We start from the raw sequence: 17,901 nt of genomic DNA, 5'->3' as shown, positions 1-17,901 counted from the left end.
AGAACAAATAATACTAAAATTTATATGGAACCACAGAAGACCCAGAATTGCCAAAGCAATCCTGAGAAAAAAGAACAAAACTGGAGCCATAATTCTTCCAGAGTTTTGACAATGCTACAAAGCTACAGTAATCAAAAGCAGTGTGATAGTGGCACAAAAACAGAAATAGAGATCAATGGAACAGAATAGAGAGCTTGAAAATAAACCCACACACCGCAGTCAGTTAATCTATGACAAAGGAAGCAGGAATATACAATGGAGAAAAGGCAGTCTCTTCAGCAAGTGATGTTGGGAAAGCTGGACAGCCTCATGTAAATCAGTGAAATTAGGACACTCCCTCACACCATACACAAAAATAAACTCCAAATGGCTTAAAGACTTAAATCTAAGACATGACACCATAAAATTCCTAGAAGAGAACATAGGCAAAACATTCTCAGACATAAATGATAGCAATATTTCCTTAGATTGGTCTCCCAAAGCAGAAGAAATGAAAGCAAAAATAAATAAATGAAAACTAAAAATGTAAAAGCTTTTGCACAGCAAAGGAAACCTTCAACAAAACTAAAAAACAGCCTATGGACTAGAAGAAAATATTTGTAAATGATGCAACAGACAAGTAGTTAATATGCAAAATAAACAGCTCATTCAACTCACTATCAGAAAAACAAACAACCCGATCAAAAAATGGACAGAAGACCTAAATAGACATTTCTTCAAAGAAGACATACAGATAGCCAACAGGCACAGAAAAGATACTCAACATTACTAATTATTAGAGAAATGCAAATCAAAACTACAAGGAGATATCACCTCACACCAGTTATAATGGCCATCATCAAAAATTCTACAGATAAAAAATGCCAGAGGGTGTGGAGAAAAGGGAACCCTTGTACAGTATTTTGGGGAATGTAAATTGGTGCACCACTGTGGAAAACAACAGTCTGGAGTTTCCTTAAAAAACTAAAAATAGAACTAACATATGATCCAGCAATCACAATCACACTCCTGTGTATATATCTGGAAAAAAATGGAAGCACTAATTTGAAAAGATATATGCATCCCTAATCAAGACTTTCTGAAAACAGAAGAAAATACCAAATAGTTTTATGTCTTCTTCATAAATTTGAAATATACATTAATCAACCTTTTATTATTGAGAAACGTAAGCAACAGTCATTCTCATTTCATCCCTTACCCCTCTCCATCTTTTTCTTTGCTGCTCTCTCTGCTCTCATGTTTTCTACATTGCTGCCGTCCTACTCCAGATGTTGATCTCATACCTGAAACTCACCAGTTTGTTGTTCTTCATTTAGATTCTCTTGAGAGGTCACTCAGATGGGCCACAGAATTAAACATGACTTGTTTCCCTTGGGTTTGCCAGTGTACTATGGGGACAGTTAGCAGCAGGGTCTTGTGGTCTACTACATACTTTGTAGGGGCCATAAATTTTTTAAATTAATTCTTGATTGAAGAATAGTTGATTTACAATATTGTGTTTGTTTTAGGTATACAGCAAAGTGATTGTTATACATAACATATGTCTATGTATTCTTTTTTCTGATTCTTTACCATTTATCGTTTATTATAAGATAGTGAATATAGTTCCCTGTTTTACATAGTAAATCGTTATTTTTTAATCTACTTTATATATGGTACTGTGCATCTGTTATTTCCATACTCCCAGTTTATCCCCCACCTTTAGTAACCATAAGTTTGTCTTCTATGTCTGTGAGTCTGTTTCTGTTATAAATAAGTTCATTGTACTATTTTCTAGATTCCACATTTGTGACATCATATAATATTTGTCTTTCTCTGACTTACTTCACTTGGTATGATATTCTCTATGTCCATCCAAGTAGCTGCAAATGACATTATTTCATTCAATATTCTATTGTATATATGCACTACATCTTTATCTATTCATCTGTTTATGGACACTTAGGTTGCTTCCATGTCTTAGCTCTCGTAAGCAGTGCTGCTGTGAACACTGGGGTACATATATCTTTTTGAATGAGAGTTTTTGTCTTTTCTGAATATGTGCCCAAGAATGGGATTGCTGGATTATATGGTAACTCTATTTTTAGTTTTTTAGGAACCTCCATACTGTTTTTCATATTGAGCCATGAATATTGATTCCTTTGGGCAAAAGCAGCAGCCACTGGCACTTCTAATATACTTGCAGAGTTTGAAGCAGTTAAACACTCTGTTATTCATTTAAATGTTTTTTATTGGCCTACAGATTAATTGATTTCTCTTTTTCTGTACATAGAATCTAGATTTATTCTACTAAAATTAATTTTGCACACTATGGTAGGAAATTAAAATTTATAAAGTAGTTTAGAAACTGATTTTTCTAATATACCTAATTCTAAATGGAATCTATTATTTTTCCTGTTAATTCTCTTATCATATGGGGAAGTGTGCAATATCCAAAGAGAAAATATTTCTTTTAGTAACTACTGTGTTATGAGTTCATTTAGAAATGTAATAATCACTTTTGTCTTATAGGACAAATTATTCGAGAGAAAAGAATTGTAGAAGCAGCAAATAGAAGAGAAATAGACTATGAAGTAGGAGACATCCCAGCAGAATGGGAAGGTAAGTTTCTGCTTTAGTAGTATCTTCTGGAAGGCAAACTTTTTAGATACAAAATCAACAAGAACATACATAATTTCCTATTTATTCTCTTTGCAAAAACTTTTACAACTGCATCAGTAAAACTTTTTTTCAACTTTTTTTAAACCGCATTTCTTTGTAAGTTGTGAAATTTCCACATTATAGTAAGGGAATGCATGTATAGTGAAAAGAACTATGAAGCATTAGCAATCCTGGGACTGGGGTGAAGCGAACAAAGCTCCTAAGATGCAGAATTGAAGGAAGCACTCACTTTGATGTGCTGGTCCTTCACTTGAAGAACCTCAGGGTTTGAATTCTGTTTCTGGTACTCTCTACCCACATGAACTTGAGAAAGTAACTCATACTTCTCAGTCTTAATTTCCTCTTTTACAAATCGTGGCTAATACTTGCTATAGATGCCACTTGGAATATTCGTTCAACTTACAGTGACCCCATTAGCTGACCCCATGTTTGGACAAAGATGGACACTTGCTCCCTCTTAGGACTTTGGAATTAAATTTAAAAAATCAAAGAAAGAGAAAATAGTAGCAGTCTCTCCATATGGCTGAAATAAGCATATGAACTCAGTAGCATGTGGGTGACTATATTTGATCCACTGTCTAAACTTTGCTGCAGAAAAAGGTGATTTACCAAAAGGAAAGTAGAAACCAGTCTGCAAAAAGGAGGACAGTTGACCTTTGAACAACACAGGTTTGAATCAGGTCCACTATGTGCAGGTTTTTTTTTAGTAAATACGTATTACGGTATTACACAAACCACAGTCAGTTGAATCTGCGGATGCGGGACGGCAGATATGGAAGTCCAACTGTAAAGTTACTGATTGGGTTTTTGACTGCGAGGGGGTCAATGCCCTTAACTCCTGTGTTGTTCAAGAGTCAACTGTATTCTCGTTCTATTTCTTTGTGAATGAAGTTCAACTGCAAGTCTGCCTTCAAGTTCTTAGTGCCATCCCATATCTTTGTTGTAAATTTCCCCTTTTCCCTTAGCAGTTCTTAGCCTAGTAAGTGCTCAGTAAGTATATATTGAATACATGAAATCTAGCTTTAGTTAGCTTTTGTTATTTTCAACTGAAAGAACCTTAACTAAAATGCCAAAACCTATCTTATGTATCACTTAAATTTATCAAGTGTTTACCTGTATGTGGTATTATGCCATTGCTTTATAATCATTAATATTGTTTTAATCATCACAACAATCCTATAAAGTAGACACTGGTTATACCCAGTGAATAGATTGGGAATCTGAGTTCTAGAGAGATCAGATAAATTGACTGGATGATAAGCTACACACTGTAAACAGTAGACCCCTTGCTTCCTGGTGAGTGTAGCATGATACCTTATATATAGTAGTGATAGGCACTGGGTTATTTTTATGTCAGCATGTGGGTTTAAATATTTCCCTGGAAATATCTTTTCCATTTTTCCTTATTAGCTATAAAAATACTAGAAATATGAGGAAGAAACACAAAAATGGGTAGATACTAGAGTCTTTTTGAAGAAATACTGACTATAAGCTGGCAACTTCTAGGAGTAACTGAGCTTTCTTCTTTTAACAGATTTTCCAGTGTTGTAAGCTATGTTTGCAATTCTCAAATAATGCTTGTGCCTTCCTATAATGAGCCTATTTTATCATTTCTTCCAATAATAGTATGGAATTAAAATGTTCATAGAAATAAATTAAGTTATAAATAAACAAATAGGTAATGACTCATTTTTCAGCCTTTGAGACTTTCAGAGAATTAGAATGAAGTTCTAATGCTTTTTATGGCTCTGTCCTGATCTAGTAATTCAGCATAACTGTCCTGCAGGGCATACCCTTAGAACAAATGTATTAACCAAACACTGAAACTAAAACTATTTTTATAGTATTGCATATCAATTAAATAAAAAACTAAGAATTCCGTACCATAAAAAAGTAAAGTAAAATATAAATAAATACACAAAACATTGTATACAGACAGGGAAAGGAAAAAAACTTTAAAAATAAATAAGTGTCAACCCCAAATGAATCAAAAGTATTTTCAGGTCCAGATGAATATTATATTAGCAGAGTACAAATACCTACAAACTGTATATCTTGCCATAGTATGTATTAGACAATGTGCCCTTTTCATTCATTTGCTTAATAAACATCTATTGAGAACTTCTGAATTCATGGAGTTTATATTCTGGAAAGGAAGAATGAGTGGAAGAAAGACAATAAACCAGATAAATAACTATATTGTATGTTAATGGCCACAGAAAATAAAACAGAGAAAGGGAATAGGGGCTGTTGGGGAGGGTTTTGCAGTTTTAAATAGTGTAAAGAAATGGACTTGTTGAGAAGATGACCTTTGAATAAAGGCAGAAAAAGGAGTTGATCATGCAGATAAGAAGCAGAGGAGCATTCCTAGAGAGCAAGTGCAAAAGCCCTGAGGCACGAGCATGCCCATTTTTTAAGGAATAGCATGGAAGCCAGTGTGACTGGAACAGAGTCAGAGGGAAAGTAATAGATGAGGTTAGAAAAGTAACAGGATGACCAATCTTGTAGGGCCTTAAGGACCATTGTAAGGACTCTGGCTTTTACTCTGAGTGAGACTGGAAGCCACTGGAAGATTTTGAAAAGAGTAGCCATGTGCTCTCAGTTATATTTAACAGGACCACTCTGGTTGCTGCATTGCAGAGAGACTGAGGGGGACATAAACAAAACATGGCGATGGTATTCTTTTGTAATAATTCAGAAAAGAGCTAATTGTGGCTTGGACTAGAGGAACAGTGGGAGTAGAAAGAAGTAGTTGCATTCTGGATCTGTTATAAAAGTATATCCAAGGAGATTTGCTGACAGATTGGATGTGGAATGTGAGAGAAAGAAGTCAGTGATGACTCTTAAACTTTGGGCCTCATCTGGAAGAGTAGAGTTGTTGTTGCCTGAAAGGGTCAAGACTATGGGAAGAGCAAATTTGCAGGGTGGGGCAGAAATGAGATCAATTTTGAAAATGTGAGACTTGAAATATCTGTTAGACATCCAAGTAGAGATATTAAGTTGTATATAAGCCAAGAATTTGGTGGAAAAGTGTGGGCTGGAGATAAAAGTTGGGAGTTGACAGCAAATAAATGGTATTTAAAAACCAGGAGGCAAGATGAGATCACAAAGGAAATGTATATAAATAGAAAATGAGAAGTTCAGAGACTGACCCCTAGGCTATTCCAAGGTTTAGAGACAATGAAGACAAAACAGCAGTCAGAGAAGTAGGAGAAAAAAGGAAAGGTATCATGTATTGGAAGCCAAATGTCAGGGAAGAAGAAGTGATCAACCAGTCGAATGAAGACTGAGAATTTAATCTTTGCTTTAAGAACGGAGAAGTCAGTGATCCTGCTAAAAATAGAGTGTTAGGAACGAAAGTCTGATGGAGAAAAGCATAGCAAAAGAGTATTTGGAGAGACTGAGTATAGATAATGGTTAGTAGGAGTTTATTGGTAAAAGGAAAGAGTGTTGAGGCAGTACCAGGAGAGAAAAGTGGAGCCAAAAGAGGAATTTATTTTGTTTTAAAGAGAGTAGTAGCTGAATTTTGTAACAGTGATTGGAGAGATCCAGTTGAAAAAAAGGCATTAATAATGCAGGAGAGAGAAAGTCCTTGAGGAAGCAAGATGGGGACAGGATCTAGTATACTTGCGGAGGAATTGACCTTTGACAAGAAGATGGAAAGTTCATCAGAAGTAATAGCAGAAAAGTATACAAACATGGATGCAAGTAGACCAGTAGATGTGGTGGTGATAACCTGTGTAAGTTCCCTTTTGATTCCTTTAAGTGAAGCACAGAGAGATTAAATAACTCCCAAAGCACAAACAGCAGCTACAGCCACAATTTGAACCCAAATTGTCTTTCTCCAGTCTTTATTCTTAGTATTATATTACTTCTTAATGATCTGGCTAATAAATTAAGTACAAACTCAAGTCAATATTTGTCGAATGAATGAATTTTAAATCCAAAGTGTATAAGGAAGAGACATTTGGGGGACTTTGCTGACTGGCTGAAAATAGTCCGTTTTAAAAAGACATGGAACGACTTACCGAAGCAATTGGTTTCAAACATAAAGAACACTCAGACAAAGTTCATCAATGGGATTTGTGGATTTTTGAATGAAGGCCATTCTGACTGGTGTGAGGTGATACCTCATTGTAGTTTTGATTTGCATTTCTCTGATAATTAGTGATACTGAGCATTTTTTCATGTGCTTTTTGATCATTTGTATGTCTTCCTTGGAGAATTGCTTGTTTAGGTCTTCTGCCCATTATTGGATTGGGTTGTTTATTTTTTTCTTATTGAGTCATATGAGCTGCTTATATATTCTGGAGATCAAGCCTTTGTCGGTTTCACTTGCAAAAATTTTCTCCCATTCCATAGGTTTTCTTCTTGTCTTACTTCTGGTTTCCTTTGCTGTGCAGAAGCTTGTAAGTTTCATTAGGTCCCATTTGTTTATTCTTGCTTTTATTTCTTGTAGGAGAAAATTTTTGAAATGTATGTCAGATGTTTTGCCTATGTTTTCCTCTAGGAGGTTTATTGTATCTTGTCTTATGTTTAAGTCTTTAATCCATTTTGAGTTGATTTTTGTATATGGTGTAAGGGAGTGTTCTAGCTTCATTGTTTTACACGCTGCTGTCCAGTTTTCCCAACACCATTTGCTGAAGAGACTGCCTTTATTCCGTTGTATATTCTTGCCTCCTTTGTCGAAGATGAGTTGACCAAAAGTTTGTGGGTTCATTTCTGGGCTCTCTATTCTGTTCCATTGGTCTATATGTCTGTTTTGGTACCAGTACCATGCTGTCTTGATGACTGTGCTGGAGAGGCTGTGGAGAAAGGGGAACCCTCCTACACTGCTGGTGGGAATGCAGTTTGGTGCAGCCACTATGGAAGACAGTGTGGAGATTCCTCAAAAGACTAGGAATAGACTTACCATATGACCCAGGAATCCCACTCCTGGGCTTGTATCCAGAAGGAACCCTACTTCAGGATGACACCTGCACCCCAATGTTCATAGCAGCACTATTTACAATAGCCAACACATGGAAACAGCCTAAATGTCAATCAACAGACGACTGGATAAAGAAGATGTGGTATATTTATACAATGGAATACTACTCAGCCATAAAAACCGTTTGCAGCAACATGGATGCTCCTGGAGAATGTCATTCTAAATGAAGTAAGCCAGAAAGAGAAAGAAAAATACTATATGAGATAGCGCATATGTGGAATCTAAAGACTCATGGACAGAGAATACAGACTTGTGGTTACCAGGGGGGTAGAGGGTGGGAAGGGATAGACTGGGATTTCAAAATTGTAGAATAGATAAACAAGATTACACTGTATAGCACAGGGAAATATACACAAAATGTTATGATAAATCACAGAGAAAAAAATGTGACAATGAGTGTGTATATGTCCATGAATGACTGAAAAATTGTGCTGAACACTGGAATTTGACACAACATTGTAAAATGATTACAAATCAATAAAAAATGTTAAAAAAAAAAAGATAAGACCTAGGAAGAATGAAGGTGAACTGGGAGATGGCCAGGGGTGGTCCAGGAAAAAAGACCACACTCATAAAGGCTCAGATGAGAGGGAATGAGGAACATTGCGTGCAGAGAGGAAGGCTCTTGTAGGAGAAATATAGGGACATAAAGTTCAGGGGGAGACAGGGGCCAGACCATAGAAGATCATGTAGGCTGTTCTATGATTTAATCTTTATTCTAGAAGCAACTGAAAGTCCTTGAAGGGTTTCGAATAAGGAAGTAGTTTGGTCATATTTGCTCTTTGCAAAAATGACTCTGATTGTAGAATAGATAAACAAGATTATACTGTATAGCACAGGGAAATATACACAAGATCTTTTGGTAGCTCACAGAGAAAAAATGTGACAATGAATATATATATGTTCATGTATAACTGAAAAATTGTGCTCTACACTGGAATTTGACACAACATTGTAAAATGATTATAAATCAAAAAATGTTAAAACAAAACAAAACAAAAGTTCATCTATGGGAGATATTACAGAACTAGCTACTGAACAGTCTTACAAAGTTTCAGGGAATGTTTTAAGTTTAATTCATGGCATGATTTGTACTTCTTACATAGACCTCTCAAAAGTTTTATCTTCATAATTCAGATAACATTGTATATTCTATTTGTATTCCTTTTTTGCTGTTTTTTATAAGTTTAAGCTTATTTTTTAATAATAATGATAATAAACATTATTGATGAGAATCCTAAAATACATGCAAGGTAGAATATACTAGGAAGAGACAGAAACATTCTGATCCAGTGTTTCTTTTTAATGGAACATTAAGCTTTACTTATAACACATACTCATTAAAATGTGAGAATAACATTTCAGAATAAAGTCAGGTAAAAATTACTTTTTTAGACATATTAAAATATACCTGCCTATCATTAATAAAATTAGTAAGGATCATCTCAGCATAAAATGTCATATGATCCTTTTATTGCTTTATTGTTATTAAATAATAATTAACATGTTTTCTCAAGCCGTATGAACTCCCTACCAAGAATTTTCAAAGTTAAGTTTATAAAATAATACAGGGCATGATATTCTGGTCCCAGCATCAGAAGACATGGGTTATGCTCAGGTTTTATAGTGGCCATTTTTACCACTATGATTATTGGATCAAACCTCTCTGCTTTTCATCTGTAAAATTAAAAAGCTGGGTTCAGGATCCTTTAAAGCCCTATCTGTCTCTAATCTTCTATGATATGTGACTCTACGTATCTATAATCAAATTATATCCCAACCCAGAGTCTCTGGACCTACTGTTCAACCAGATTGCTTGTCTGGGAATTATTGAGAGTTGATTGTGATCTCCTTCATTAGATGATAGGATAGCTACATATATTAATTATCAATTGCTATGTAACAATTTACCCCAAAAGTTGGAGGCCTAAAACAACAAACATTTATTACCTCAGAGTTTCCATGGGTCACCTAGGCATGCCTTAGGTGAATCTTCTGGCTTAGGGGATCTCACAAGGCTACAGTAATCTCAAGCCTCCTCTCAGGGCTCATCAATTTTCAAGCCCATTCACATGGCTTCATCATGCCATAGAAGATCTACTTCCAAGCTCATTCAAATGGCTATTGCCTGGTTTCAGGTTCTTCCTGGCTATTTGACTAAGGGAGTTAGTTGCTTAATAACTGTAGTTTTGTAAGTCTTAGTCAGGTACTGTTAGTCTTCCAACTTCATTATTCTCTTCCAAGGTTGTTTTGGCTATCCTCGATTCTTTGCATTTTCATGTGGATTTTGGAATCATTTTGTTAATTTCTACAGAAATGCCTCCTGGGCTTTTGGTTGGGATTATGTTGAATCTATAGATCACTTTGCAAAGAAAATTAACATTTAAAACTGACATTTTAACAATAAAGATCTTCTGATCCCTGGACATTGTATATCTCTTAATTTGGGCCTTCTTTAATTTCTCTCATCAAAGTTTGTACCTTTTTATGTACATATATGACACATCTTTTGTCAGATTTATCCCTAAGTGCTTTATATTTTTGATGCTATTGTAAATGATGTTTTTTCCATTTTAATTTCTGATTGTTGCTATCAAATATTTCAGTAGGTTTTTGTATATTGATATTGTATCCTGTGACTTTGCTAAACTCAATTATTAATTATACCTTTTTTGTCAGTTCCATCAGATTTTCTACATAGAGGATTATGTTCTCTGTGAATAAAGACATTTTTATTTCTTTCCAACCTGGATGTCTTTAACTTATTTTAATCTTGCCTATTTGCATTGACTAGAACCTCCAGTAAACTCCTCATTGGATAGATAAGAATGGACTTTTCTTTTTTAATTTTAACTATAGTTGATTTAAAATATTGTTAGTTTCAAGTGTACAACCTGATTCTTTTCCATTATAGTTTATTGCAAGATATTGAATGTAGTGCCATGTGCTATACCGTAAATCCTTGTTATTTATTTTATGTATACTGGTGTGTATATGTTAATATCATACTCCTAATTTATCCCTTGCCCTCCTGTTTCCCCTATGGTAACCATAAATTTGTTGTCTTTGTCTGTGAGTCTGTTTTTGTCTTGTAAATAAGTTGATCTGTGATTTTTTTTTTAGATTCCACATATAAATGATATATTTGTCTTTTTCTGCCTGACTTACTTCACTTAGCCTGATAATCTCTAGCTCCATCCATGTTGCTGCAAATGGCAATATTTCATTCTGTTTTATGACTGAGTAATATTCCTGTGTGTGTGTGTGTGTGTGTGTGTGTGTGTGTGTGTGTGTGTACCATATCTTCTTTAGCCTGTCATCTTTTGATGAACATTTAGGTTGCTTCTGTATCTTGGCTATTGTGAATAGTGCTGCTATGAACACTAGTGTGCATGTTCATAGAGTTTTCATCTTTTCCAGATATGTACACAGGAGTGGGATTCCTGGATCATATGGTAACTCTGTTTTTTGTTTTCTAAGGAACCTTCAGACTGTTTTCCATAGTGACTGCACCAATTTATATTCCCATCAACAGTGTACAAAGGTTCCCTTTTCTCTACACTTTTTCCAGCATTTATTATCTGTAGACTTTTTGATAATGGCCGTTCTGACCTGTGTGAGGTGGTACCTCATTGTAGTTTTATTTGCATTTCTCTAATAGTTAGCAGTGTTGAGTATCTTTTCATGTGCCTTTGACCATCTGTATATCTTCTTTGGAGAAATGTCTGTTTGGGTCTTCTGTCCATTTTTTGATTGAGTTTTTTTTTGCTATTGAGTTGTGTGAGCTGTCTGCATATTCTGAAAATTAAGCCCTTGTCGGTCATACCATTTGCAAATATTTACTCCTAGTCCATAGGTTGTCTTTTAGTTTTGTTGATGGTTTCCTTCGCTGTGCAAAAGGTTATAAGTTTGATTAGGTCCCATTTGTTTATTTTTGCTTTTATTTCTTTTGCTTTGGGAGACTGACCTAAGAAAATACTGCTATGATTTGAGAATGTTTTGCTTGTGTTCTCTTCTAGGAGTTTTATGGTGTCATGTCTTATATTTAAATCTTTAAGCCATTTGAAGTTTATTTTTTGTATATGGTGTGAGGGAGAGTTCTAACTTCATTGTGGCTGTCCAGATTTCCCAACACCACTTGCTGAAGAGACTGTATTTTCTCCATTTATATTCTTGCCTCCTTTGTTGAAGATTAATTGACCATAGGTGTGTGGGTTTATTTCCAGGATGTCGCTTCTGTTCCATTGATGTCTGTGTCTGTTTTCATGCATTCCAGTACCACTCTGTTTTGATTACTGTAACTTTATAATATTGTCTAAAGTTTGGGAGGATTATACCTCCAGCTTTGTTCTTTTATTCTCAGGGTTGCTTTGGCAATTCTGATTCTTTTGTGGTTCCATATAAATTTAAGTATTATTTGTTCTAGTTCTGTGAAAAATGCATGGGTATTTTCATAGGGATTGCATTAAATCTGTAGATTGCTTAGGGGAGTATGGCCATTTTAACAATATTAATTCTTCCAATCTAAGAGCAGGGGCTTTCTTTCCAATTCTTTGAATCATCTTGTTTCCTTTATCAATGTTTTATAGTTCTCAGCATGTAGATTTTTCACATCCTTGGTTAGGTTTATTCCTAGGTATTTTTTTTTAATGTGATTTTAAATGGGATTTTTTACTTTCTCTCTCTGATAAGAATAGACATTCTTGCCTTGCCCCTGATATTTTATTCTTTTTATATATTTTTGATTGGATTATCTAAAATTTTGTTTAGCATTTTTATACCTGTGTTCTTGAGGAATACTAGTTAGTAATTCTTTTTCTTGTAATATCTTTGCTTGGTTTTGGTATCAGGATAATACTGATCTCATGAAGTGGGTTTGGGCATATTTCTTCTCCAAAATTCTGTAAGTATTTACAGTAAGTATTTGTGTAGAGTTAATATTACTTCTTCTTTTAATGTTTGAAAGACTTCACCAATGATGCCATCTGGGCCTGGAATTTTTAACTACAAATTCCATGTCTTTATTAGACAATATATTCAGGTTATCTGTTTCTTCCTGAGAGACCTTTGGTAGGTTGTATTTTTTAAAGAATCTGTTCATGTCATCTAAGTTTCCACATTTTTTGGCATAAAACTGACCATAATGTTCCCTTATTGTTTTTAATATCTTCAAATTCTGTATGGTGTTACCTTTTTTTATTCATTGTTGTTATGGCTGAATTGTATCCCCCCCAATTCTGTGTTGAAGTCTTAACCTCCAGTACCTCAGACTATATTTAGAGACAGTCTTTAAAGAGGTAATTAAGTTAAAATGAGGTCCTTGGGATGGGTCTTAATCCAGTATGACTAATATCCTTAGAAGAAGAGGAGATTAGGACAGACATGAACAGAGGGAAGACTATGTGAAGGCTCAGGGAGAAGATTACAATCTACAAGCCAAGGAGAGAAGCCTCAGAAGAAACCAACCATGCCAACACCTTGGTCTCAGACCTAAAGCATCCAAAATTGTGAAATAATAAATTTCTGTTATAGCACCAAATCTGGGATACTTTGTTATGGCAGCGCTAGTAAACTAATACATTAGTTCTGAGTATTGTTTATGATTCAGTTTTATTTCTTTTTGTGGGTTATTAGCTTTGTCTCCTTGTTTTATTACTTTCATGGTTGCTTTAGGTTTTATAGACTGTATCTTCAACATATGAAAGTCTTTCTTTGTGTAATTATTCTGCTTCATGTAGAGAGCAAGAACCTTACAAAAGTATACCACCATTTTTTCTTTCTAACACTTCCATTATTATTGTCATATATTTTAGTTCTACGTATGTTACAAACTACACTCTACATCATTTTTGTTTAAATAGTGAACTAGCATTTAGAGATATTTAATTAATAAGAAAAATGTGCTTATCCGTATTGTTACCATTTCTAATGCACTTCATTCATTCTTGTAGATCCACATTTCCATCTGGAGTCAGTTTCCTGTAGTCTGTAAGGCTTCCTTTAACATTCTTTAAATGTTAATCTGCTGATGTTGAACTCTTTCAGCTTTTATATGTTTGAAATACATTTTTAAAGATAGTTTAAAGATATTTCTCTGGATGTGGTATTTAGGTTGATAGTTGCTTTCCTTTCAGTAGTTTAAAGGACTCTACCTTATGCAGTTTCTGTCAAGAAATCTGTTGTCATGTTTATCTTTATCCTTCTGTATGTAATATATATTTTCTTCTTTAGCTGTTTTAAAGGTTTTCTTTTTTTAACTGATTTTGAGCAATTTGATTATATGTACCATCATTTAGTCTCTTGTGTTTGAAGTTTTTGAACTTCTTAGACCTGTGGACTTAGTTTCCATCAAATTTAGAAAAATTTTGACTAATAGTTCTTCAAATATTTTTTTTCCTATATCCCTTTCTTTCCTCTCTTTTGGGTACTCAGTTCACAATTTTAGGCTGCTTGAAGTTGTGTCCTAGCTCATAGATGTTCTGTTCACTTGTAAAGACGTTTTACTCTAAGAGTTTCAATTTGTATAGTTTCTCTTGCTGTATCTTCAAGTTCACTAATCTTTTCTTTTACAATATCTAATAACCATTAATCCATCCAGAGTATTTTTCATTTCAGACGTTGTAGTTTTCATCTCTACAAGTTTGATGTGGGTCTGTTTTATACCTTTCAGGGCTCTACTTAACATGTTCCATCTTCCTTTAGCTTTTTGAACATATGGGGCACAGTTACAACAGTTTTAATGTTCTTGTCTGCTAATTCTACCATCTGTGTCTGTTTTCAGTTGATTTTGGTAAGTTGATTTTTTTTCTGCTCAATATGGGAAGTATTTTCCTGCTTCTTTGTTTGCTCGGCAATATCTGATTGGATGTCATACATTTTGAATTTTTGCCTAGTTGGATACTGGATATTTTTATATTCCTATATATATTCTTGAGCTTTGTTCTGAGACACAGTTAAGTTACTTGGAAACAGTTTGATCCTTTCAGAGCTGACTTTTAAGATTTGTTAGGTGGGACTAGAGCAGAGTTAATCTAGGACTAATAATTCTGCTCTATTGATGCAAATCATTTCTAAGCACTCTACTCTGACCCATCAATCATGAGGTTTTCCACCCTGAGTGGTGGGAACTGACATTAGTCTTGCCCCTGTATAAAACCCGAGTACCTTTCCTTGTGATATTTTCAGGTGGTTCCCTTCCTGACCTCAGGAGTTCCTCATTCACATGATTTGTGCTCTGCTGACTACTTGGTCCTCTGCTAATCTTCATCCAAAATGTGCTCTTTGTGTAGCTGTCCCCTGTCTGGCAGTCTATCCTGTGAATTTTAGTCATCTTGGTCTCCCTAGACTCCCAGTTCCATCTCCATAATTTAGGTAGTATGGCAAATTTTGTCCAGAACCCTTCCCTGTGCCACAGCCTAGAATCTCTCAAAGCAGTAAGCTGAGACAACTGTAGGTAACTTTTGTTTATTTAACATTCTCAGGGACCACTGTATTTGTTACTCGATGTCCACTGTCTTGAAAATTGTTGTTTCATGTAATTTGTCCCAGTTGCTCCATCTTGGCTGGAAGCAGAAAGCAGCTTTCTTTCAGTTAGCTTAATGCATTTGAGATTCATTGTGTGCTTGCACGAATCAGTAGTTTATTCCTTTTTATTGCTGAGTAGAAGTCTATCATATTGATATACCAGTTTGTTTATATATTCACCATCTAAAAGACATTTTGGTCATTTACACTTAATAGTAATTGTTAAGTGGAGCCACTGTGCCATCTGAATATCTTCTTCTTTTTGCCCAGATAGTTTTTATTTGATTGGGTTTTTTTCCTGTTTCTTTAGTTTTTAGAGTTCTTTATATATCCTCGATGTAAGTCCTTTACCATCTATGTGATTTGCAAATATTTTTTTCCCAGTCATTTTCATTCTCTTCATAGTGCATCTTGAAGAGCACACATTCTTAATTTTAACAAAGTCAAATTTGTGATTTTTTTATGCATCATCATGCTTTTTCAGTCATATATAAGAAATTTTTGCCTAACCCAAGCTCACAAATATTTTATTTGATGATTTCTTCTGGAAGTTTTAGAGTTTAGGGTTTTACATTTATGCTTATGATCCATTTTAAAGTAAATTTTGTATATGGTGTAGATATCAGTCAGTTTTATTTTTTATATGGATATCCAATTTTTCCAACACTATTTTTATTGTATTAAAATACACATAGCATAAAATTTACCATCTTAATCCTTTTTAAGCATACAATTAAGTGGTATTAAATACATTCACATTGTTGTGGAGCCATCATTACTCTCCATCTCCATAATTCTTTTCAGTATGTAGAACTAAAACTCTTTACTTATTAAACAATAACTCCCCATTCTTCCTTCCACCTTAGCCCCTGGTAGCCACTCTCTGTCTTTATGATTAGGGTTACTCTCCCAGGACTGTGTTTTTAAACGACCATCTTTTTTTCCATTGAACTGTCCTTGCACCTTTGTCAAATGTAAGTTGGCTATGTATGTGTGGCTCTATTTCTGCATTCTCTATTCTATCCATGAATCTGTGTCTGTCCTTTTCCCAGTGCCACACTGTCTTTATAATTGAGGCTTTGTAATAAGTCTGAAAGTAAGATAATTTTTGTCCTCCAACTTATTTTTCAAAATTGTTTTACTTAGTCTGGGCCCTTTGTTGTTACATATGATTTCTAGTATCAGCTTATTCAATTACTACAAAAAATTCTAGAATTTTGATTGGGAATGCATTGAATCTGTAAGTCAGTTTACAGAAGATTAAGTTTTCTAATCTATGAACGCAGGCTATTCTCTCCATTTCTTAGGTTTTCTTTCATTTTTTTATATCAGTAGTCTTCATAGTTTTTAGCTTACAGATCTTGCACATATTTTATTAATTTAATATATAAGTGTTTCATAATTTTAGGGGCTATTACTAATTGTTTTTATTTCAGTTTCAAATTATTTAGTGGTAACACATTGAAGTATGATTGATTTTTGTACATCAACTATGTACCTTACATACCTTACTAAATTCACGTTTTAGTTTACTATACATATACATATATATATTCTTTTTCAGATTCTTTTCCATCATAGGTTGTTACAAGATATTGAATATAGTTCCCTGTGCTATACAGTGGGTCCTTGTTATTTCTCTATTTTGTATATAATTGTGTGTATCTGTTAATCCCAAACTCCTTTCTTTTGTATGTCTGTAAGTCTATTTCTGATTTGTAAATAAGTTTTTGTATCATTTTTTTAGATTCCACATGTAAGTAATATTGTATAGTATTTATCTTTCTCTGACTTACTTTTCTGACCTACTTCACTTAATATAATCTCTGGTTCCATCCATGTTACTGCAAATGGCATTATGTCATTCATTTTTATGGCTGAGTAATATTCCATTGTATATTTATACACTACATCTTCTTCATCCAGGCATCTACTGATGGACATTTAAGTTGCTTCCAGGTCTTAGCTATTGTAAATAGTGCTGCTATGAACATTGGGATGCATATATCTTTTCAAGTTATAGTTTTATCTAGATTATATGCCCAGAAGTGGGACTGTTAGATAATATGGTAAGTTTATTTTTAGTTTTTTTAAAGAACCTCCATACTGTTCTCCATAGTGGCTGTACCAGTTTACATTCCTATCATCAGTGTAGGAGGGTTCCTTTTTCTTCACACCCTTTCCAACATTTATTATTTGTAAAACTTTTTAATGGTGGCCATTCTGAATGGTGTGAGGTGATTCCTCATTGCAGTTTTGATTTGCATTTTTCTGATAATTAGCCATGTTGAGTATCTTTTCATGTGCCTGTTGGCCGTCTGTCTGTCTTCTTTAGAGAAATATCTGTTTAGGTCTTCTGCTCATTTTTTGATTGATTTGTTTGTTGTTTTGATATTAAGCTGTGTGATCTGTTTATATATTTAGGAAATTAATCCCTTGTTGGTCTCATCATTTGCAAATATTTTTTCCCAGTCCGTAGGTTGTCTCTGAGATTTGTTGATGGTTTCCTTTGATTTGCAAAAGCTTTTGTTTAATCATGTCCCATTTGCTGATTTTTGCTTTTATTTCCATTACTCTAGGAGGTGAATTGAAATAGCACACAAGTCGTTTCCATATCTTGGCTATTGTGAACAACTGCAATGAACATGGAAACACAGATATTTCTTTGACATAGTGATTTCGTTGCCTTCAAATATATACCCAGAACAGGAATTGCTATATCATAT

General features: G+C 34.3%; 1 protein-coding gene across 1 annotated transcript in view; it reads left to right on the top strand.

Annotated features, from left to right (window-relative positions):
- Nucleotides 1-17,901, top strand: part of NDUFAF2 (NADH:ubiquinone oxidoreductase complex assembly factor 2) — a 151,142-nt gene that overhangs the window by 84,288 nt on the left and 48,953 nt on the right. Inside the window, exon 2 of the mRNA XM_006206032.4 lies at nucleotides 2,512-2,601. Coding sequence (XP_006206094.1) covers nucleotides 2,512-2,601 — 90 coding nt within the window. The remainder of the gene's footprint in view (nucleotides 1-2,511; nucleotides 2,602-17,901) is intronic.

Source organism: Vicugna pacos, chromosome 3 (assembly GCF_048564905.1).
Source record: "Vicugna pacos chromosome 3, VicPac4, whole genome shotgun sequence".
Taxonomy (NCBI): Eukaryota; Metazoa; Chordata; class Mammalia; order Artiodactyla; family Camelidae; genus Vicugna; species Vicugna pacos.
Note: the sequence above shows the minus strand (reverse complement) of the source record. Positions and strands in the feature narration are given on the sequence as shown.